Genomic DNA, 22,853 nt, shown 5'->3' with positions numbered 1-22,853 from the left:
TTCGGTATTTATAAATAGGATAATAGCATTAACGCGATAAAGTTCAATGTTATGACTGTCTGCAATTAAAAAAAGTATCAATTTGCATTAATTAAAATCCGATAATTTAATTAATAAAGGTTGCCTGGACAGTGTCCGCCCTCTGTTGGTTAATTAAGCTATTCAACTGATGATAAAAACAAAAAAAGCAGATAATTTACTTATCCTCTGTGCTTGAAAATACTGAAAATAACCTAACTTTTTTAAAAAAGTCCAACTGCGTGAAGTAAATAAGTTAAATGTGTAAATTATAAAACTGCATACGATATTAATATTTTTTGCTATGGAATCGAAACTGAAACGATATGAAAAAATTGAGTTTCTTGGTGAAGGTCAATTCGCCACCGTTTATAAAGCAAAAGATGTAGAAACAGGTAATATTGTAGCAGTTAAGAAAATCAAACTAGGAAGTAGAATAGAAGCAGCCGATGGAATTAATCGCACTGCTCTGCGAGAAATCAAAATTCTTCAAGAATTAAGCCATCGCAACCTGATAGGCCTATTGGATATTTTTGGTCATGGTTCAAACGTTTCGTTGGTGTTTGACTTCATGGATACAGATCTTGAAGTAATCATTAAAGATAATACAATTATTTTAACCACAGCCAATATAAAAACATACATGATACAAACGTTACAAGGCTTAGAATATTTACACTTAAATTGGATCCTTCACAGAGATTTAAAACCGAACAATTTATTAATTAATGGTAGTGGAATTCTCAAAGTGGCTGACTTTGGTTTGGCAAAGTTATATGGATCTCCAAATAGATTAAACACTCATCAAGTTGTAACAAGATGGTATCGGTCTCCAGAGTTACTATATGGTGCAAAACAGTATGGTGTTTGTGTAGATATGTGGGCTGTAGGATGTATATTAGCAGAACTATTACTAAGGGTGCCTTTTCTACCAGGAGAATCAGACCTGGATCAGTTAACGAAAATATTTCAAGTCCTAGGGAATCCCACAGAAGAAAATTGGCCAGGAGTAAAGACTTTGTCAGATTACATTGAATTTAAACCTTTTCAACCTGTACCTTTGAAGCATATCTTTACTGCAGCTGGTGATGATTTATTAGATGTGATAGCATCAATGTTTGTGCTAGACCCAAGCAAACGAAAGACTTGTACAGAGGTGCTGAAAATGCCATTCTTTAATAATAAACCAGCTCCCACTATTAATTCAAAACTACCTTTACCACAAAATGTAAGAAAACTTAAAGAACTAGAAAGGCCTTCCTTGAAAAGAAAATTACTGGATTCTGCAGAAGGAGGGACATTATCAAAAAGGTTGTTTACATGAATTCTAACCAGTCAGCTTTTAAAATATGGAAATGATTTAGTTAAATTTTTATCAAATCTTCGGATCCTACATAAACTATGAAACTACTCAGAAAATAGGAACATTTTTTTATTAGCTTAAAGATTATGAAAAAAGTGGTTTGTTTATTTAATAAATACTATTTATTTTTTAAGAACGTCAGTTATTACCTATTAGATAATTCAGTCATAAATAAAAAATAACCATTTCCGATATTTGTAATCGTTATCTTATTATTGTATTTGTCTAATTCAGTTTTTTGTTATCATTATTCACCCATGCTTGACTAGTTAAAATCTTTAATTTTTCGATTTACTTATTTTTTCTTTTTCATTAAAGAACAACAATTTAATATTAAATGTTTATTAAACACTATAAGTTGAATTAGTAATCAAAGCTGTAATCAAAATACGACGAATCAAAATTATGAACTCGGACATAACCATCTTCTCCACCTGAACTATAACTTTTTCCATCGGGGTGAAATGCGACGCTATTAATAGGTCCAAAATGTCCTTTGACCCTACCAAACTCTTCTTCAAACACTAAATGAAAGAAACGCGAATCAAACTTTCCAATTCTAGTAGATGTTGTTGTAACATCCATAGCATCTTGGCCACCCCCTAGTACAACATGCTCAAAAATGGGACTAATTGCCGCTGAGTTAACAGGTCGTTCTGTTTTATATGTTTTAAGCAACATCAAGTTGTCACTGTCAAACAACTTTGCAGTATGATCTTTTGATGCTGTTATAAACATGGTTCTATCTTTTGAAAACTGCATGTCATTTATCTGATTAGCGTGCTCTTTTGTACTGTTCAACTGCTTTCCTGTCTGAAATAAAAACTGCAGTTAGTACCTACCTATAAAAGTCAAAAGGAAATTAAAGTGTTTACCTTTAAATCCCATTGAATTATTTCACCATTTTCATGACCTGTGATTACTGTTTCATCAAGAGTGCCCCACAGTAATGATGATACTCTTGGTCCATTGACTGGTATTCTCAAAATGGGATCAGCATCACCAATGCTGTCATCTGCATTTCTAACATCCATAATAAATATCTCACATATATTTTTCATAGCTTTGTCAGTAACAAAACAGGCCATGTTTGCAGAATAACTAAAGTTACATGCCCTTACAGATGAATTTGTCGAGATATTTCCAATCTGTTTGCCAGTTTCACAGTCCCATATTATTAATGCGTTATCACCACCACCAGACATAAATCTAATAAAATATGCAGAATGTATTTAAATAGTACAAAAAAAATTTTTTGTTTATACCTTGATGTAGTATAATCCACATCGATACACCAAACAGCTCCTCCATGACCATTAAAGGTACCCAACCGTTCACCATTAAGGGAAAACCACACATTTGGTTTGTTATCTTTTGAAGCTGAAAATAGCAAATCACCCTCACGATTATATTTGATTTGAGTTATTGCACGCTCGTGACCGTGGAGTAAAAGTGGCTTCTAAAATTCAAAAAGCATACATAAGATGGGTACTTATCCTGACATCATTTGCATTCTTACGAGTACGATAACTTACCATGTTTCTGGCTTTATACCACTGATTTTGGCAAAACTAAAATATGTATCAATTTATTAATTATTTTGTTTAAGAGAAAACAAACAATAATCAATAAATACAACAAATTATTCACCAATTTAATATACTATTTGCACAATATGACCATACAGCATTTTAATAACCTAAAAAATCATAAAGGTTATGTATGTTCACTGTATGATCATATCTATGGACGTTTATAGTCTGTTTTTCTTCAAGACCATAGATAATAGTTCAAGACTAAATCCTAGTCTAGGACTAAATCTTTATGGCCAATTAAATATACAATGTGGCACAAAAGCACCTAATATAAAAATAAAACATCGGGTTTGACATCTACGGTATTTTTTTATTGAATAGCTTTAGATTTATAAAAGTGAGCTTCGCTCAAAATATTTACTAGTGACAAAGTAAATATTTAAAGTACTGCCGTAAGAAAGGGCTGTAAAATTTTATTTAAATCGTTACATTAAGAAAACTATAAAGCATTCATCTTCTGACATGAAAACGACCTTATGGTTTTTCTATTTGTTGAATGTTTTAGTAATTAGAAACACCAATACTTTAGTATGTGAAGAATGCGACGATAATTTCGATTGCGAACCAATGAAATGCATGGACAAATTAGGAAATCAAGTTTGTCTAACCAGAAAAATAGAAATAAAGCTTGCGAATAAAATTTACAGAATATTTCAAAAAGGTTGTGCAGATATAAATTTATGTATAAATTGGACCAACAGTGTAGAAGAAATTAGGAAATACTTTCCTAAAGCTAAAGCTATTGAAATTAAAGGTTGCGACGTTTGTTGGGATGATGAATGCAACTTCACAAAAAGTAAAAAAGAAGCTGACGAAATTTTGGAGTATGATACATTTAAAGATGTGTATGCACTTTATTTGGACCACTACTCCAAAATGGAGCAATGAAAATATAAAAAATTAAAATATACTTGTTTAAATAATGTTTAAAATACTTGATTTATGATTAGTTTCAAATTAAAATTAATATTATTTTAATTAACATCAGAGTTTACTTATATTGTTTGAATTTTATTTTTATTTTATTTTACAGAAGATAGGACCAAATTCTCACTATCAATAGAGAAACTTAAGGTGTTAAAAAGTTAGATTTAATGAAATATATATTTGTGACAGGTTGTATGTATTAATTTGACATTTTCGATGTTTGGGATGTTTTGTATTTATTTGCTTACGTCAGTTGACGTTTAATTTAATTTTAATTATGTGTCATTGTTCTCCTGCATTGTTTCAGTACTGGAACTGAATGAAAAGCAAATATAATAAAATTTATACTTTATAATTCGCAAATGATACCAAACGAACGTTGTATGTGATTTATGAAAACGTTTAAAAATATACTTTGTACAACTTTCAGAACACAATGGTTGATGAAAATCGTATTCGGCAATGGTTAACCAGCGCAAACGTAAGTTTATTTTTTTCAATACTTAATTCCTTATTCTAATAGAACTTTTAAGTATCACAACCCTGATATTACATTACGAGAAATTTTAAACGTGGTGAAACATTACCCTGGACTGACTCCTTTAAATGAGACATATAGTAAGTGATAAATGTGTAGCCCATTCTTAAATATGGTATATAGCTTTCTTATTTCAAGTGTTTAATGATGGAACCCAAATGGACTTAGTAAATTTAGGTGGCACAATACCAGTAAGATATAAAGGGAATGTCTATAATATTCCGATATGTATATGGTTAATGGACACTCACCCTAAGAATGCCCCTATTTGTTATGTTAAACCAACATCAGACATGGCTATTAAAGTTTCTATGTTTGTAGATCAAAATGGGAAAATATATTTGCCTTATCTACATGATTGGGTTCCAGTAAGTTCTTTCTCTAATTATTTGTATTTAAAGGCTCCTTTACTTTTCAATCAAATATAGATCATACTTCATTAATACTCAGTTGTGAAAACTTTAATTTCATAAGGTTGAAGTTTTTATAGCTTCAAACTAATTTTTGTTTAAACTTTTTTTGCAGCATACATCAGATCTATTGGGATTAATTCAAGTAATGATAGTTACATTTGGTGAACAACCACCTGTTTTTGCAAAACCAAAAGATGATGCACCGTATCCATCTTCAAGTACTGTTTTTTTGTGTGTATTGTTTTTTATTTTAATAATTTTGCCCTACTTTTAGCTTATATGCCACAGCCAGCTAGCAGTTCATTCCTACCTTATCCTGCTGCATCTTCCTATCAACCAGGAGGATATGGAGGCTATCCTCCATATCCTCCCGTAAGCTCTTCTGCATTTCCTTCATACCCACCGTACCCCACCCCTTCTTATCCACCATATCCACCTACATCATCTTTCCCAGGAATCAAACCTGCACCCCCTATTCCTGGTAGTACAGGAACTATTAAGGATGAACATATTCGAGAATCACTTTTAACAGCTATAGAAGAGAAACTTATGAGACGAATGAAGGAACAATTTCAACAAAATCAAGCTGAATTAGACACATTGAGAAAGACTCATGAAGAATTGAAACATGGTAAAGCTAAACTAGATTCCATGTTGCAAGCAATGGAAAAAGAAAAGGTACTACTTTATAATTAGTAAAATACATAATTAGGTAAAACAGCATAACATTAGTCAGGCATACAATGTAGCAGAAATAGAAACTTCCTTTCTGCCAATAGTTTTTGTGGAATGCATACACATTGACAGCCCTAGCTATCTTTATTTATTTAGATTATGAATCACAAAACCGCAACTTATCACACTTGAAATAATCCATTTCATCATTTTCATTTGTTTTTATCATTTATAATGGAGGGATTTAAGTTAATTTAACTGAAGTTTGTTTTTTGCAGAGTGATTTGGAAAAAAACATCCTCTTACTAAAAGATAAAGAACAAGAATTGGAAAATGCAATTGAGAGACTCAGTAACCAAGAGTCTATAGATGTCGATGATGCTGTGATTACTACGGCTCCTTTATACAAGCAGTAAGTCCATTTTTTATTATTTGCGCCTGATAGAAATACTTTAATTTCAAATTATACATTATCCTTTACTAAACGTAAAGATGCATATATTTTTTTTAAATGTAAACACTTTAAGGCTACTTAATGCATACGCCGAAGAAGCTGCTATTGAGGATGCTATTTATTACATGGGAGAAGCTTTACGGTGTGGTGTTATAGATTTGGATGTATTTTTGCGACAAGTTCGAATGTTGTCTAGGAAACAATTTATGTTACGAGCTCTGATGCAAAAGTGTCGACAAAAAGCAGGTTTAGCTGCCTAATTAATTATTAAGCAATATCGTTAATTATAAATTTTAATTACTATATATAAAATCAATTTTATTATTATANCAAAACAAAAGATGAAATATAAAAATAGTATACTAGTACTGTAATATATCAATAGCAATTTGCAGCATGTTTTCAGGGTGATAGAACTTGTAAAAGTCTGTTAAAGAAATAAAAAAGGTGATAACACTTTTAGCTTTAAACTTTTTTGATTTCAAAGTTAAATTTGAAGTGGCACATTTGCTCATTAATTCTAATACAACAACAAATCGTTTCAAATGTAATCCTGTAGTTTTTATTTCGGTTATTACATAATATCCTTCTGCGGAAGCCGCTAAAGTTATGTTAAAGTAGAAAATATGATTGTGAGCAATTATTGTAAAATTGCTTTGTGGAATTGAGTAAAAACTAAGTATCTTTTTGTCTGACGAATCAGTAGCTTTGTGCCTTTTAAAATAATGTTTCAGTAAGTCATTAAAAAATCCAGAGTATTGACAGTCTGGATAAAAACATTTGAAAGGTTTTCGCTTATATGTTGTCTTTCCTGAAGATGTGTTGACACATGCATCTTCACTATATGCTGATGAAATATTCTCATTTAAATCCATTACAATGTACTACATCAGTTTTGGCCTTCTGTGTTCTTGTTCAAGAATAATTTAGTCACATCCAATACAAATTCTATGGAGTACATTTTATTTGTCTCTTTGTAATGAGCAATGTTTATATAAAATTAAGATGGAACTAGTTACACTTTTAATTCTATTCTCCCCCTTTAATGTAGCCAATGTTTTTGCCCAAAAATATATTCTACTTTTAATAAGTGTATAAATAATTTAATGCAATTATATATTATTGTTATTAGCCATTTGTAAATAAAAACTGACAAATCAAATGAATGTTTAATATGGCATTTGCTGATTATAGATTGTAAAAATCAGACTGTTTATATTTAAAATAAATAATATACATTTGGGGAATGTCACGATGTATAGAAAAAAACTTAATATACAATATATAAAATTATTAATGAAACAGTAAGACTTTTATTATACGTAAATACCAACAGAAAGCAACAAGAACATAATTCCAAATCCAGAAAATACTGAAGCTACTAATGATAAAAGTAATTCTTTTTTAAGATCTCTGGTAAGTTTTGTACTTGTTACTTCGTACACAAAGAACCAAGCTGTGAAGAAAATGCCTATTCCCAACAGAACAAATGTTAGATGTGGAAAAACATTTGGGTTTACTGGAGAAATATAACGTACCATATTTTCTGTATCAATCTAGAAATTAAAAATGTTCCTTTAAAAATTACATGACTTATTAAACATAAATATTACCATTTTGAAAATATGTGGAGGTTATGGAATTTGTTTTTTAAATATACTGAATTACAGGTAAATAGTTTTGTTGTTAACTCCGCAAAATGATTATATGATAATTAATAATTTCCAAGTGGTTTACACATAAAACGTGGCACAACGAGCACAAAGCAGAATTAATACCGGTGCAGTGAAATCAGTACCCACGTTAACAGTTCGTTTATCAGTTTATCAGTATCAGAAGCGATCAGAAGTTAGCCATAGATAATAGAAGTTAGCATTAAATGGCATTAAGTAGTAGTTAGAGATATGGCGTTTCCTTATAAAAAGTATTTCTGCATTCTATGGGCCTCATTTATCGCAAATAGTCTTCCTTACCCTTTGTGTATCTATTATTTATGGCAAATAGTCTTCAAAAAAGCATATCTATGATTGTCAAAAACTAGTCAATTTTCTTAAAAAGGACTGCTTAATTCAATAAAATCAACTTATTTTTTTAAACCAGTGCTACGAACTTAAATCATAATAATTGAGTTAAGATAAATCATTAAGCATTATTAGTGAAAACCATGAAAAATGAGGATAAATAGTATATAATGGCGATTGTGGGTTGAAACCTGACAGGTGTTTCCAGTAGACCTGTTAATAAATTGAATTATAATATTAAACAATTGTTCTCCTGAAAAGAAGACCTCAAAATATTTATGTCATTAGTGCAACGATTAAGTTTTATAGTTCCTTTGATGGTGTGTAAAGCAATGTAGAAAATATAACCCTTAACCCAATTTCTCTTAAGTATGCTTCAAAAAATACAAATCTTATTTTCATCTGAGTGCTCCCTATGTTTGTGAGTCAAATTTCCGAATAACCAGTATTTTTAACGGAATGCTGTTCGATAATAATAGTAATACATTAAATAATTCATTTTATGTGGGATGAATGAGGAAGACTTATTAAAAAGGTCGGCTGAAGAGCGAGATAAAATATTTAAACGTTATGACCGAGGTAGAGAAGAAGGAGCTGAAATTGATCCCTGGGAAGATCCCACATTTGAAGTATATCATGCAACTGACAGGTTTGTAAATATGAAAAGTACAGAAATTTATTCCACAATTACCTTTTTAATTTTTTACTTTTTTGTTACATAAATCTAAAAATTTAATCTTAACATTGTGTTAATAAAGTTAAATAAGTGTCGAAAGTTTTATTTGAAATACACTGTGATGCTTTATGCTACAGTAGTCACTTTAATGGCAAGACACCGTTAGCAATATATATTTTACTTCTGTATTTTGTATATATAGGGCTATTTGCCCTATGATTAAATAATAAATAAATAAACTATCTATATAAGTTTTATTCTGCCTAACAGGTATGGCTTCATTCATGATAAACGGTTACCATCAAAAGTGGACCCGCAGGAAGCTAAAAAGCAACAGATTGAATTGGAAAGAGTTAAAAAATGGCGTAAAATGTTAAAGTCATGGAACTCTTCTGTTACTAAAGAAAAATTGCACAAACGTGTTTTCAAAGGCATTCCAAACTCTTTACGTCCACAAGTTTGGTGTCTTTTATTAAGTTTAGATAAAACCAAAACAGAAAATAGGGGAAAATATGATGAAATGTTAAAATTAGCTAGAAAATATTCTACTGATGCTAGACAAATCGATTCTGATGTCAATAGGCAGTTTAGAGAACATCTTTTTTATAGAGAACGATATGGAATAAAACAGCAATCTCTTTTTAAAGTATTAACCGCTTATGCAATGTACAATTCTGAGGTATTTGTTATTACACTGAAAATAAATCTTTTGCAATTTTATAATTATAATTTGTAGGTGGGCTATTGCCAAGGGATGTCTGGATTAGCAGGTGTACTTCTCATGTACATGGATGAAGAAGATGCTTTTTGGGCAATGCATATCTTATTGACCGATCCAAAATTCTCAATGCACGGTCTTTATAAAGAAGGCTTTCCGAAATTGACACGCTTTCTTGCTCATCATGATCGTATATTAACGAAATTTATGCCAGGTCTTAAGAAACATTTTGACAAGCATGGACTCGATGCCATTCTATATTCATTGAAGTGGTTCTTTGTTTGTTTTGTCGAAAGGGTAAGTTATTACAGATGCAATAAAAATATGATGTTATTTTAATACAACTGAACTGTAATAATTTTTGCAAAAGTTATTGATATAACATTTGCAAATTTCAATAAAATCTAGAGTTTAAATTGTTAGAAGTTGTCAGTGTTTAAAAACAAAGTATTGTAAGAGTAAAAAGTGCTTAGAAGTGAACTATACCAATTTCTATATTATAAACATGCTTTAAATTCAGAAGAGTAATTATTTATTGCATTTTTTTCGTGGTGTTTATAACTTATTTATAATATATATACATTATATTTAAAAATAATGTGATAGCATACTTTTTATTATTCTACAACATCGATTTTTTTTAGGTGCCATTTAGTTTGTGCCTTAGGATATGGGACATCTACTTACTGATAGGAGAGCGAGTCATCACTGCAATGGCTTTCACAATACTTAGACTGCACAAGAAAAGTATCATGAAACTGAATGATATGGACTCAATTGTACATTTTATTCAGGTAAATACATTGTTCCTTTTATAGTATAAGTTTTATTTCCACATTGAACATTTAGGGATTTATGTGCTGATTTCTTCCGCTAACTTAAATTACATCACATAACTTTTCTGATTTTAAGATAATTAACAGTATATAATAGAATATTTGGAAAGAAACAATTAAAAACATAGTTAAAAAGTAGTCCAGATCATAGCTTAGCATTTGGAGGTACGCCGGTTCAGTTCTGGGTCTGTCTACCCTGTTCCACGTTTTTCTGTAGTTTTGTTGAATTTTCATTTCTTTTCTCTTTCACCATTACTAGCTGGTGGGAATGAAATACACAAAAGTTAATTTGTATTTCCTTATCATTTTTTTTGTAGGTAAAGTTGTACAAAGATTTTATGTACGACGATGATTCGGCAGTCCACGCTTTAGAACGCGCTCTTGAGGACTTGAAACGTGCCAAACTCGACCATCCGGGGCCTCCGACCAAAGACGAGATTCCCAGCCGCCCCTTCGGGGTATTCATCGAACCCACGGTCGATCAGATAATTGGACACCGGGCGGAAAAGTTTACAGAGAAGGAACGCGAAACGAACACTTTGGTGGTACTTCGACGCGAAGAGGCGCGCGAGGCCCTTGAAAACGACGTTCAATTGTCCGTTGGTGATTCTGCCGGTCTCACAGGTACTGACGTAGACGATGAAGTCGACGATTACGACGATGACACCGTATTCGCATGCGACACCTCACTAGAAGAGAGTGAATGTGGGAGTGGTAGTGTACATTTTGAATGCACGAGACTGTAGATGCTTCAGTTAGCAAAGAAAATGTTCAGTTCCTTACACCACTTCTAAGGAAGTTCGTATTTCTTAAAATGATGGAAATTTAATGAAATTTTTGAAATTTCAAGTTACATATACGTATATCCTTTTGTGAAGATTTATTAAAAATCTACCTTTCACCGTAAAATTACTTACAGTTTGAACAATTATTTTAAAGCAAATGTTTTCTAAAAATCTAAAACAGTGATAGACTTTTTTAAACAAATATGTACAGATTGTATGGTTTCTTAAGTTTTCATAATTTTTATGAAAGATGTGCAACTTTCTTAAAGAAATAAAATAAAAAGAAAAATTGAATTAGAAACACAATGATTAATGTTAAAAAACGAATTGAACTCAACTTAATATACTTTTCTAAAACATCTGCTTAAGTAGTAATTCTCTTTTAAAATTAATTCGTATTTTTATAGCCTTTGAAAATTTGATAATTCGTGACACATTTTAAATCTAGATTAAAAAAAAAATTGATCAACATGGGCAAATTATAAAGAAAATTAATATAAAACTCTAACTGTAATCTTTGTGGTCCTATTTTTCATATTTTCAGTTTTTATTTTTTGTGTAGCAAGGACACTGGACATAGCGAGAATAAATAATTGTGTACACCTTCGGGTCCTTAGAATGAAAAGCTTTAACGATAAGTTTCAAATCTATCGTGTATTATGTGATTATTTAACTATGACTGAATGCTAGTGAGATATCTTACTTCAACACTCCCCGAAAACATTGCAATAGTTTTCATTATACAAAGCGCAACAGATCCAATACTTGTTTCTGATACTAATTTTTTCTAATATTTCGTTTGAAACATTTGTCTTTGAAAATAATGAGGATTTCAGATTGAATCACCTGCCAAAATATTACTATCCGTCCAGTATTAATTGTACCTTTGTTAATGTTTCTCAACTACACAACAAATTGAAAAGTTAAGATCATTAATCCACTTATTAATAAAATTGTAAAGGAGCTTCATACGTATTTTAAATTTAATGCAGGGTGTAATTAATCACAGATAAATACAAAGCTTCTAATCAGTTACAATTACTAATATTTATTAATATTTTAAAGATGTTTTCAAAGAAGCATTGTTGCTAGTGGCTTATTTCTGTAAGAATTTTGAGATTCATGGTCCCTCGTGTGGCATTTTTTTACTATGAAATTTTTTTTCTTAGAAATGGGAAAAAAATAACTAATAAGTATGACTTATGAGTATGTATAAGGTAGAGTTTTAATCAGAGTTAAAATTCTCATTAGGTATATAAAAACAGTATAAGTCAGTCAAATCTATTTTACGTAATAAAATGCGTAAAGTTTAGAAATTTATCAAAATTATAAGTGAATATACAGGGTATTTGCGAAAATTGATCATTATATATAAAAAAATCTACTATTTCTTTGGTTTACATTGACTTACTAAATATCGAAGAAAAGGTACAGAGTGTGCAATTTAAATTGCATAATTAATCTTAATAATTTGCTTTAATATTTTTATGATTAAAAATTTAATAAATTGTACACACCCTGTATATGATAATTGATGGTTTTTGCATTTATATTGTAAGGACATCATTACAGTTAAGCTTTTTTTCGTTTGCATGCTTTTATGTTTTAGTTTACTGCTTGCATTAATTTGTTTATAAAATTGTTAATAGTAACAGTTTTATTTCACTGGAACGTTAACTTCGTTCTTTCTTTGCTTCATTTCGACTAACAGTAATTAATTAAACGGAATTAGGCATTAAAGGGTAAATATAATAATAGTAATAAAGAAATCACAGATTTTTGCGGTGATCCGATATCTAATTGATTAAAATTAATAATCAAAATATTAAAACATAATGTTTATTAGATATTATATTACTTTTGCCAAAGGTGCTACGAAAATTCACTTTTTTGTATTTGATAAAGATGTTCTCGAAACGAATGTGAAGAATACTTTTCCGGTTATGTGTTTTGGATTTATAGTTTTATTTCACTAGGGTCTGTTATTAGAAAGTATACTTTTTGATTTAATTATTTGAGCGTTTCTTGTATCATCAACACAGAGAAATAAATATTGTTTATTTGGTTTAGAATTAAAAACTTGGAGATACTGAAACGTTCAAATTATGTACAATATTTATCGTTTACATTTTTTTAAATCGAGAAGTTACTAATTTAATTTTGATAGCAGATCCTGATGTGGTACATATAAAAGTTGCATAAACGCTACAGATTTTGCAGATAGCTGCCTATAGTTTATTCATGCTGAAAAAAAATGAAAATGACGCCCATAACAGTGAGTTTAGTAAGTTAGCTAATTTTTTTTATTATTTCATACATCTATTAATCATTTATAACGTTTAGGATCCTACAAAATTGATCTTAAATGTTATGACTTATTAAATAAGTGTAAGGAATAATAATTTTTTTTAACAAACTTATGTAACTCACTGTTATGGATGCCATTTTGATATTCCTATCGACCCCTATACTTTTTGTTAATTTACATACTGTTAGTTCCTATTCCTTCAGGAAACGTACTTTTCAGTTAATTGGAGTTAACAATACATATTTTTTTCTAGTAGTAGATAAATGTTGAATGTATTTGATTTTTATTATTTCGTTTTTTGTTAGAAAGTTCAACGCTTTAGATTAGAGCCAAATAACTTCTAATACCTATCTGTATACTCATTATGACTTTTTCTAGATATTTTTGATGTTGTGGCTGACAAGTGTACAAAGCAGATAAAATGACTGCTCCTTTTTTTTTAATGAAACTGTGTACGTACTTATTCAATGTAAGCATGTACCTATTTGCATGTAACGGTTTTGTGATTTATACCTAGATTATCATAGGTAGACTGCTAGGTAGGTACGTAGGTGGTAGATAGCTTGGAATTATTAAAAGAACATTTTTTAACTTTACAGTATTATTATAAAAATGAAAAATAATTTCGTAATCTTTTTCACATTAAAGTAATACAACTTTATGTATCCCCAGCTGATTAATTTATTATCAAGTTTTGCAGATCTGAGTATTCATTATTGCATATTTTTTTTAATAAATTCAAGCTTTTAGAAACCTATAGAAAATTAGCCTGTAATAGTGCTGTTTTTTACATTCTCAGTATCTACTGTATGCATCTTAATATATTTTTGTAAATAATAATTTTGGTTTGGTTTCTTTTTCTCTCGTCTTTCTTGTCCCCACTATTAATTTTATTCGAAGCTTTGTGATAACAAAAAAAGGTGGTGTTGGTTGAAGCATTTATATGTCTGTTACTGTAAAAGAAAAATAAATAACGACAACACAGACTCTTTTAACAATGCACACTTTAAACTTTTTTTTAAATTGAAGAACATGGAGTACAGCAGACACTCTGTAGTGTGAACCAAAAAAGAAAAACAACAGTTGTTCACATTAAATTAACAAAATAAACATTTATGTAAATATAAAACAGTAATACAGTACTCATAGAAGGACATCAACAAAAAAAAAGTAGAAATGATAAGAAATGAATATGATGTTCACAATATCGAGTGCCTATTGTATCATAATTTCTTCCATTTTAACTTTCGTACTAACCAATGAGTCACGAATAAACAAACAAATTGGAATTAATATTATACAATTATGTTAATTTATAAAGTATATTGGTTGTTTCAAATTGTCTACTATATTTTTGAGATGAATAGAATTTTTCATTCAATTAGAGTTGTCTGTTAAAATTTTAATCAGACAAAAAAATTGAAATATTTAATCGAAGTAAAAGTGATGAATCTTAATTATAATAACATAATTTTCTTTTATATTTCACAGATACATATTTTTAAACGAACTTGTATTCTCAATTAAATGAATTTGATAACAGCTGAATTTGGAATTGTTGGCAAGCATAATTTTGTAAGTGCTTGTAAACTATTCTGAAAAACGATTTATTTTTTATTAGAATAGAACAATTTATACTTTTTCCAGTTCCTTCATTTTCCTCTCCTTTACCTTCTCGTCGGTTTTGTCCAACGGAAAATAGTTATTCTGATAAAAATGGTAATAACGATGCATCGATAAAATGTTACAAGAAGAAACAACAAAATTGATATCAGATACCAAGATATCATACCACAAAAACTGGTAATAAAATATAATTAATCCTATAATACCTACAACCATGAAGTATCTGAGAATAAGATACGAAATTTTACTATTTACCAAGAGCTTCGGCTTGCTCTATAAATATTATTGTTGCAATGTTTTCCTTTAGTGTTTTTATCTTTTTCAGGCTCAAAATTTTCATTTGATCCCAGCATGGATGATACCAGTTCTCTCCTTGAAGACTGCCAGCATATGGGTTCGAAACGTTCTTTGGCTGACACAAGTGTGACATCCACGGCCGATCTATCAGTATTCTCTACCATAACGCGTTCACAAGCACATGAAAACAGTCTCGACACGCACAGCAACGTGTCAGATAACTCAGTAGGGGGGGCAAGTTCCGTAGGATCGGGCATAGTCACATCAAGTGGTGCACATAAACCCTTGTTTTCCACACATTCCACTCCCCGAGCCACTCCTCATAATCCCAGTCCCGATGTCTTACGAATATATGTCCCTTATTCACCTCTCGACACTCCCCTGGTCAGTCCCCATAATGGGGACGTGAAGGTTCCACCCAATACATTCCCAGATAATAAAATACGAATTAGGGTGGATAATGATGAATTGCTAACACCTCTTGTTGAACATGGACAGATCCGGTCGTTTAGAATTGACAGCCCTGAAATTGACTTAAAGTAATGAAAAATAGGAACGTATCTTTCGTTAATTGTTTTTGGTTAAAAGTATTGACTCAGGGAAAGGATTTTTGCAGAATGTATAATGAGTTGATTTTACAAGTAATCATAATAATTAATTGAAAAGTAAGCGACTACTCTTTGGATCGTGCAAAAATGTAATAATAGAAGTTAAGATTTTGGAATTCAAAGTTATATTAACATTTTGTTGTTGTTTATCCTCCTAAATTAATCAGTTTATTAACTTACAAAATATAACAGTACATTCCAATTTTATAGTGAACAGTATCCTATAATTTAATTTCATTGTTTTAGCAACTGGAAAGAAATAAAATCCCAGTTATATTTTAAAAATTTTGAAATTATTATTTCCCTGAGCATGCCAAATTTAGGTGTAGTAATAATGGACATAACAAACTTACGTTAGTGTCTGCTCTGTTTCCATATACATTTTATTTAGTATTATAACAAACCGATTCCTACCTAATTTCTTCATTCCATTTTATTGGTGCCATATAATATGTTCGCTTCAAGGAATTGCATTTTGTATTGCAAATACATAGATTTTTAAAATTATTTGGCAATATAGTATAGTGGATACCAGTATATATTTTATCTTTTGTATTTATTTACTACTTTTTAGAGTTTGTAAGAACACTGTTTTATTTTTTACATATACAGTTAAATTTACAGGTAGTAAGTAGGAGTCTTTTTACAAATTATATTTTCAAGTTGAATACTTGACAATTGTTTACAACATGGGACAGTCAGGCTGAGGAGGTGGGGAATGGGTGGAACGGATGGGGATGACTTTATACAGTAATAAAAAGGTTTTTAGGTGTGGGTAAAGGGGTACAGCTGTTGCATTAATACAATTGTACAATTTGAACTCCAAGCAAACGTCACTCCATAAGAAATTTAACAATGTTAGATTAGGTCACATTAGTTTTTGTTCCAATATTTGTTTTTTCAGTAGCCTCCACTCCTCCAAACATTTTTTTAGTGTTATACAAAATTCATCCCCTCCCCTTACATCCATTTTCTCCCCCTCCAACTGACGGTTCCATATTCCATGTTGTAGACAATTATAGAATACTGTAATGGTGTGTATCCCAAAGCTACTAGTCTTCAGTATGATTTTTTAAATCATTTCTATTGTTGTTCAAGTGATAAATTAAGTCAATGAATAGTTTTTGTTGGTCTTCAATAATGTTAATACTCAGTTGGATAAATAGATTTAAAGCAATTAAAAAAATAATGAAACAAAAAGGAAAACCGTCAAATTTTAGATATAGTGTAAATTATGTATATTAACAGGTCAGTTGTTGTAAATAACTAGGATGTTATTTTTAGAATGTAGAGTTTAGAAGTATTGTAAGTTGATTTTTTTTACTTTACAAAAAATTGATAATTATGATTAATATTTCAAAATATTGTAATTTAAAAGGATATTATTGTTCGTCATTATGATACAGTACTAAAATACATAAATATGTCGTGATATTTGCAATAAAGTATAAAATGTTCGATAGATAATACAAAATGATTTAAAAATTATATCTGCAAGTAATTAACGACTTTTATTAATGACTGTCTTAAAAAAATATACGTATATGTATTTCTTATTTATTTGCATTATGAAAGTTGCAGCAACGATCAAAACAAAAATTGCCATATGGTTCTTTCAAAATTTAGGTAACTTTCGATTTATTCCGCTTTTTTCTTTATGAGGTACATTTTCAATATATTTCGGTAAATGTTGCACCTAAAATTCTGAAAAATCCCTCTGTCCAAACTAATACTGTTTTAAAAATTCAAAAAATATGAAAGATATCTCTAATTTAATCAATTCCATGATAGCAGGTTCGTTTGAAAGGGGTGACGTTTTGTTACCCTCTATAATGAAATATATATATTGTACACTAATAATTTTATTCATTTTTATATTTCTGTTATTAGAAGATTAATTTATGTGTGGCTTCGGTCAGCAAGTCCTCTATGCTAGTTACCACAGACGGAAATAAAAAGTTCCCTGATCGCATGCGTTTCCGTAATATTATTTTATATTCTTGTTTACAGTGTAGGACAATTGTTTCGACCAGAAAATTATACATATAATAAAAAAAAAACAAAAGAAAATATGTTTACATTTGACATCATACATTAAATTCTCCATGTAAAATTTCATATAATTTATTCTTGTAAATTTTCGTAGTTGTGAAAAAAAGTAAAAATTTATAAAAAAAAGAGAAAATGGGTTTGTATAGAACGTTCAAGTAAACCCGTGCGAAGGCGGTGGAGGAAACCAAATGGCCGACGATCGTTTTTTCCAATTTAAAGTAGGAACTTGTAATGGCGCGGGTGTAGGACAAAATATAGAAACTGTTACACCCCCCATGTGTATCGCCAAAGACGGAACTCAGTATGCAGAATTATCCGATCGGAAAAAGGAGACTTTCATCTTGAAAATAAGGAAAAAAGCAGAAGACCCGTGTCAAATGAATAATGTGGAATTAGACCTGTGTACACCGAAGCTTCCCGATCCTCCGCCCGTAAAATGTGATCAAGACACCGAATATGATCCACCGCCTCCCGAGAAAAAAAAGAAAGAAAAAAAAGGAAAAGGCGGAAAGAAAGGGAAGAAAAAATAGCAACATTGATAAATATGGCAAAAAATATCTAGGAACACTATCTCTATGATGACAATAATCTTATACCATTCAGAAAGCGTTATCTTCTATTATCAATCTGTGTTGTATCAATCAAATAAAGTTATCCCTTGTTAATAGTTATTATCATTATACACATTAGTCACCAATTTGTGATAGTGCAATTTCTAACGTTGTAAATGTACAGTTTGGAAGTATTGTATGTTATTACTTTTTTGTTATTTTACGGTTTTAATGCACTCTAATTTGAAAGGATATTATTACTATTGTTATAATACAGTACATAAGCACATAAAGAATGATGACTAGTAACTAAATAATAAAAATATACATATTTATTTATTTATTCTACATGTTTTCGATGCTTCGTTGCGCGAGTCTGACTGTGACTTTACTTAAATCATTTTATCCCTGTACTTTTAGTCGGGTGGACAGTACCACGTGAAATTTTTTGATGTTTTTGAGTTTTTTACACATATAGACCTGTGTACCCATTTTAGTTACACAAGCGTGAACCGCATTATTTTTTAATAACATGCCTATTGCGATATATATCAAGTATTGTATATCATCATAAGGTCGTCAGTCCTAAGACTGGTTGGGCATGTACAGTAGCGGTGTTAGGGTAGGGCGCGGTTGGGCGATCGCCCAGGGCGCCGGACAAAAGGGGCGCCGCAGGCGCCCTCCACTTCATTCTCAAAATTAAGCGGAGAGTACTCGAAATCTTGGTCTTTTTTATACAATATTAAACAAATTCCAGAAAAACCCGACCTCGTCAAGCTCTGTAGTGATCTCCAATTAAAATTAACTGTAGACTCTAGAAAGGCCAGAAAAGTAAAATTTTATTAGTTTGTTTCTAATAAATGGTTATTTTTTATAATAAATAATTATTTGTTTTAATAAATGGTTATTTCATTATATGCTTTCCCTTTTTTCCTATGGGTTTGAATTGTAGTTGGAGGGCGCCGTAGAAATCTCGCCCAGGGCGCTGGTAGTGGTAAAACCGGCACTGGGCATGTACCTCTACTCTTTCCTATCCTGAGCTAAACTTCGCATCTCCCCAAAACTAGAACAGCCCACATCCTTAACTATTTGCGAACAGTAATCTAATCTAGGTTTACCTCTATCCCTCCTAACTCCTGTTTCTGCCTCTAATATGTCTTTGACTAGACCTTCATGCCTGAGAAGGTGTCCTACCAACCTATCTCGCCTATTTCTTATTGACTTCCAGAGAGTCCTCTGTTCTCCTATTCTTTCTAATACCTCTTCATTTCTAACCTTTTCTACCCACGTTATCCTCATCATCCGCCTATGACACCACAACAACCTTTTTCGAATTTCTAAATTAACCGTTCGACACGACCCTGCGCTATCCTCTGCTTTATATCCCTACTACTCCTTCCATCCCGACTTATCTGACTTCCTAGGTATCTAAAATCAGCCACTTCTTCTAATTTCTCGTCTCCTATCTTTATATTCGCTCTTATATACTTATTTGAAAATTTTAAGTTTATTTTCTGCCCTGTAACACACAATAACGTTTCGTTTTACCCCCTCCCTCCCTCTAAACTTTACGTCACTTTTATGACCCTTGGATTGTGATGTAAAATTTTCTAAATAACAACAAAAAAACGAAAGATAAGCTGTTTACATTTGACGTATTCCATAAAACTTGTCACATAAATTTTCTGATTCTGATAGTAGGAGGTACTTGTACGGGGGAAAGTCAGAGTAAGAGAGTAAATGGGGGTTCTTTAAGTAAACTCGTGCCAAGGCGGTGGAGGATACGAAATGGCTTTGTCCTCCGCTTTCAACGATCGTACTTTTAAATTTAAAGTTGGAAATTGTAATGTTGGTCGAGCAGGACAAAATACAGTAACCATTGCGCCCCCCATGTGCACAGCCAAAGACGGAACCCAGTATGCAGAATTATCGGATCCCAAAAGGGAAGTTTTCATCTTGAGATTAGGGGAAAAATCACAAGGCCCGATTAAGGCGAACAATAATGTGGAATTAGATTTGTGTACACCAAAGCGTCCCGAAGTGAGACCTCCGCCCATAAAATGTGATCGAGACACCGAATATGATCCACCGCCTCCAGAGAAAGGAAAAAAAGGAAAAAAAGGTGGAAAAGGTGGAAAAAAAGGCAAGAAAAAGTAATTTTTCATAAACGTGACAGAACAATATCTAAGAACACTATCCTGTTATCAATCTACATGTTGCTTCAATCAAATAAAATTGTCCCTTTCCAAAAGTTTTTATTTTAAATCAGAAGGTTATGGGCTACAGTAGGTTGTCATGCTTTCGATTTGATAATCTGCACAGTTACCGTAAATTCAAAATAGATTTCAAAATTAAAATTGCTGAAATACGACATTATTCCCTCATGGGTATGAATTGCCACTTGATCTGAAGGTGTGGGCAGCCAACTCCCGGGAGGGGGTACCGTACCTTGTTGAGAACTTTATACGGGTTTTTATCATATTCCTGCCCCGAAGGTACGATTCATCTCGAATTCAGGGACGAGAAACTGTGACACAACATTCCAGGTAAGAATAAATCGCATTTACTAAACGGATCTAGAGGAGAATACCAAAATACCACACAATGAACGTCCAAAATACTTTTGGGTAACAAAGTGATCTTTTGGGACTGAAGACAACTTCAGACATTCAGTGTTTTAGTGTTCGGGTTTGAGCTTTTTAGTTTACAATCGCATTTAGTGTTTATTAGAAATGCATGGTAACATTCGCCGCATGGAAACCACAATACCATATTTCCTTTATGTTAATTACTCGAAATCCGATAATACTCTTAATATGTGTCAAGAAACGTAAATGTCACTCAAATTATTTTAGGGTTCATTTTGGGCTTTTTTTACCGGTTTTTAAATCGTATTATTTTCATTATTAAAATGTTTACGTTGCCTCCTTGGCCTCCAAAAGATTATATACTAAAAGATATTTCACAAAATTACACGTCGAATCAAGAGTTTTCGCCTTCTGAGCCACCACGACATACACAGCCGAACGTAGGAAAATATATCTTTCCAATACAATATGGACCAGAGGATGCAGGTCCTTCAACACTTTATTCCAAACCTGGGGAAACGGTTCTTAATAAATGGCTAAAAGATGCAAAAGCTATTTGGGTTGACAAACCTGGTGAAAATGCAGATTTTGTACATGACATTGCGAGAAAATACAGTGTGGTGGTGACGGATACATATAATCCTACTTACAAGCCTATCCGTAAGGAACATTTGATATCTTCAGTTATTAGTACCTACTGTTATATTGCATGGGTTAAATTTAAGAAACAGAGAAATCAAAAGCTATACTGTATGTGATTTCATGTGTCCATTACAGCAAAGCTCATTCCTCGTTCTTATAAATTTGAAATCGACTACATGATAAATACTCGTTTGGACAAGTTGAAGGAAAAGATGGAGCAAGAAGCAAAAGAAGAAGAGCTATGGGTTAAACAGAAGCAAGCAGAAAAAATTGCAAAAGCTACGCAGTTATACAGATGCGACCTTGAACCGCCTGGATGGTGGAAAGAAGAGAAAGATAAGCCGAAAGACACTGTTATACCTATGGTAAAACCGGAAACTGAAACATCGCGAAACGTCGATAATGATCAACCTATTCGATGGCAAAATATGCCTCGGGTATTCGATAAAACGGATCGTACTGCTTGTAAAAGAAAATCGGACATGGCCCTGTAAGTTATTTTTCCAATTATCTGTTTTGTATTTATTATTTAGTAAAAATGGACGTCTGTTCGTCTGTTGATATGAATGATTGCATAAGTGTGATAAAGTTTGACTCATCATCTTAAGGTCTCCAGATAAAAATATAGTAACGTAAAGAAGCAAGGAATCGGTAATACTGGGAGGTCTGACGTAAATTAGACGAAATTTTGAAATATTTAGAAACAATTTGTTTTATTATCATTAAAGTAAAAGATATGATGAAATCTAATAGAAATTAAAAAAGAAATAAGCGTTGTAGATTTATTTTCAAAGGTCATTGTGTTATGCCGGAAATATTAAGTTTGTGCTAAATTATCAAAAAGTCAAGATAATTGTTTATTTAATTTGGTTCTGATTTCTCAAACTTAACACAACACCTTGTGGAACGAGCTCGTTTGAAATGAAACGCAGTTAGGTTTTATTATTGTTCTTAACGAAAAACTTATACACACTTTAAAGAAACGTAGTTTTTGTGTTTCTGTTAGAAGATTAATTCTTCCCTCAATATTTTTCACCTTTTTGCTTACAGTGTAGGACAACCTTTCAAACACGAAGCTTGCAACTGGTATTTTATAAATTATCCGCCGCCAAATGTACCTTTTCGACCGGAGAGATTTTCAAAATAATAACAAAACAAAAAC

General features: G+C 31.4%; 6 protein-coding genes across 7 annotated transcripts; 4 read left to right on the top strand and 2 right to left on the bottom strand.

Moving 5' to 3' along the window:
• The first annotated feature begins 220 nt into the window (after positions 1-220).
• LOC108734095 (cyclin-dependent kinase 7) lies at positions 221-1,616 on the top strand. The gene has a single exon (XM_018465494.1). The coding sequence runs from the start codon at positions 323-325 to the stop codon at positions 1,340-1,342; it is 1,020 nt and encodes a 339-aa protein (XP_018320996.1). The 5' UTR covers positions 221-322; the 3' UTR covers positions 1,343-1,616.
• Positions 1,617-1,707: 91 nt separating this feature from the next.
• On the bottom strand, positions 1,708-3,104 carry LOC108734096 (eukaryotic translation initiation factor 3 subunit I). The gene is made up of 4 exons (XM_018465495.2): positions 2,917-3,104; positions 2,647-2,840; positions 2,257-2,590; positions 1,708-2,194 (listed from the first exon to the last, which is right to left on the bottom strand). The coding sequence occupies exons 1-4, from the start codon at positions 2,917-2,919 to the stop codon at positions 1,745-1,747; spliced, it is 981 nt and encodes a 326-aa protein (XP_018320997.1). The 5' UTR covers positions 2,920-3,104; the 3' UTR covers positions 1,708-1,744.
• Positions 3,105-4,155: 1,051 nt separating this feature from the next.
• On the top strand, positions 4,156-6,309 carry LOC108734069 (tumor susceptibility gene 101 protein). 2 transcript variants are annotated; one of them, XM_018465459.2, is made up of 7 exons: positions 4,156-4,384; positions 4,437-4,521; positions 4,565-4,809; positions 4,967-5,072; positions 5,129-5,532; positions 5,808-5,941; positions 6,057-6,309. In XM_018465459.2, exons 1-7 carry the CDS (start codon positions 4,340-4,342, stop codon positions 6,241-6,243), a joined length of 1,206 nt encoding a protein of 401 aa, XP_018320961.1. In that variant the 5' UTR covers positions 4,156-4,339; the 3' UTR covers positions 6,244-6,309. The 2 variants fall into 2 exon arrangements, with proteins under 2 accessions (XP_018320961.1, XP_018320962.1); XM_018465460.2 differs by having other exon boundaries at positions 4,157-4,384; positions 4,580-4,809.
• A 950-nt stretch (positions 6,310-7,259) lies between these two features.
• Positions 7,260-7,845, bottom strand: LOC112906602 (transmembrane protein 258). The gene is made up of 2 exons (XM_025981012.1): positions 7,597-7,845; positions 7,260-7,539 (listed from the first exon to the last, which is right to left on the bottom strand). The coding sequence occupies exons 1-2, from the start codon at positions 7,597-7,599 to the stop codon at positions 7,300-7,302; spliced, it is 243 nt and encodes an 80-aa protein (XP_025836797.1). The 5' UTR covers positions 7,600-7,845; the 3' UTR covers positions 7,260-7,299.
• Positions 7,846-7,965: 120 nt separating this feature from the next.
• LOC108734090 (USP6 N-terminal-like protein) lies at positions 7,966-17,358 on the top strand. The gene is made up of 6 exons (XM_025981011.1): positions 7,966-8,653; positions 8,951-9,359; positions 9,417-9,695; positions 10,043-10,192; positions 10,552-10,858; positions 15,279-17,358. The coding sequence occupies exons 1-6, from the start codon at positions 8,514-8,516 to the stop codon at positions 15,791-15,793; spliced, it is 1,800 nt and encodes a 599-aa protein (XP_025836796.1). The 5' UTR covers positions 7,966-8,513; the 3' UTR covers positions 15,794-17,358.
• A 3,364-nt stretch (positions 17,359-20,722) lies between these two features.
• LOC108734099 lies at positions 20,723-22,852 on the top strand. The gene is made up of 3 exons (XM_018465499.1): positions 20,723-21,709; positions 21,827-22,181; positions 22,742-22,852. The coding sequence occupies exons 1-3, from the start codon at positions 21,373-21,375 to the stop codon at positions 22,836-22,838; spliced, it is 789 nt and encodes a 262-aa protein (XP_018321001.1). The 5' UTR covers positions 20,723-21,372; the 3' UTR covers positions 22,839-22,852.
• The last annotated feature ends 1 nt before the right edge of the window (position 22,853 follows it).

Source organism: Agrilus planipennis, unplaced genomic scaffold, assembly GCF_000699045.2.
Source record: "Agrilus planipennis isolate EAB-ADULT unplaced genomic scaffold, Apla_2.0 scaffold10, whole genome shotgun sequence".
Classification (NCBI taxonomy): Eukaryota; Metazoa; Arthropoda; class Insecta; order Coleoptera; family Buprestidae; genus Agrilus; species Agrilus planipennis.
Note: the sequence above shows the minus strand (reverse complement) of the source record. Positions and strands in the feature narration are given on the sequence as shown.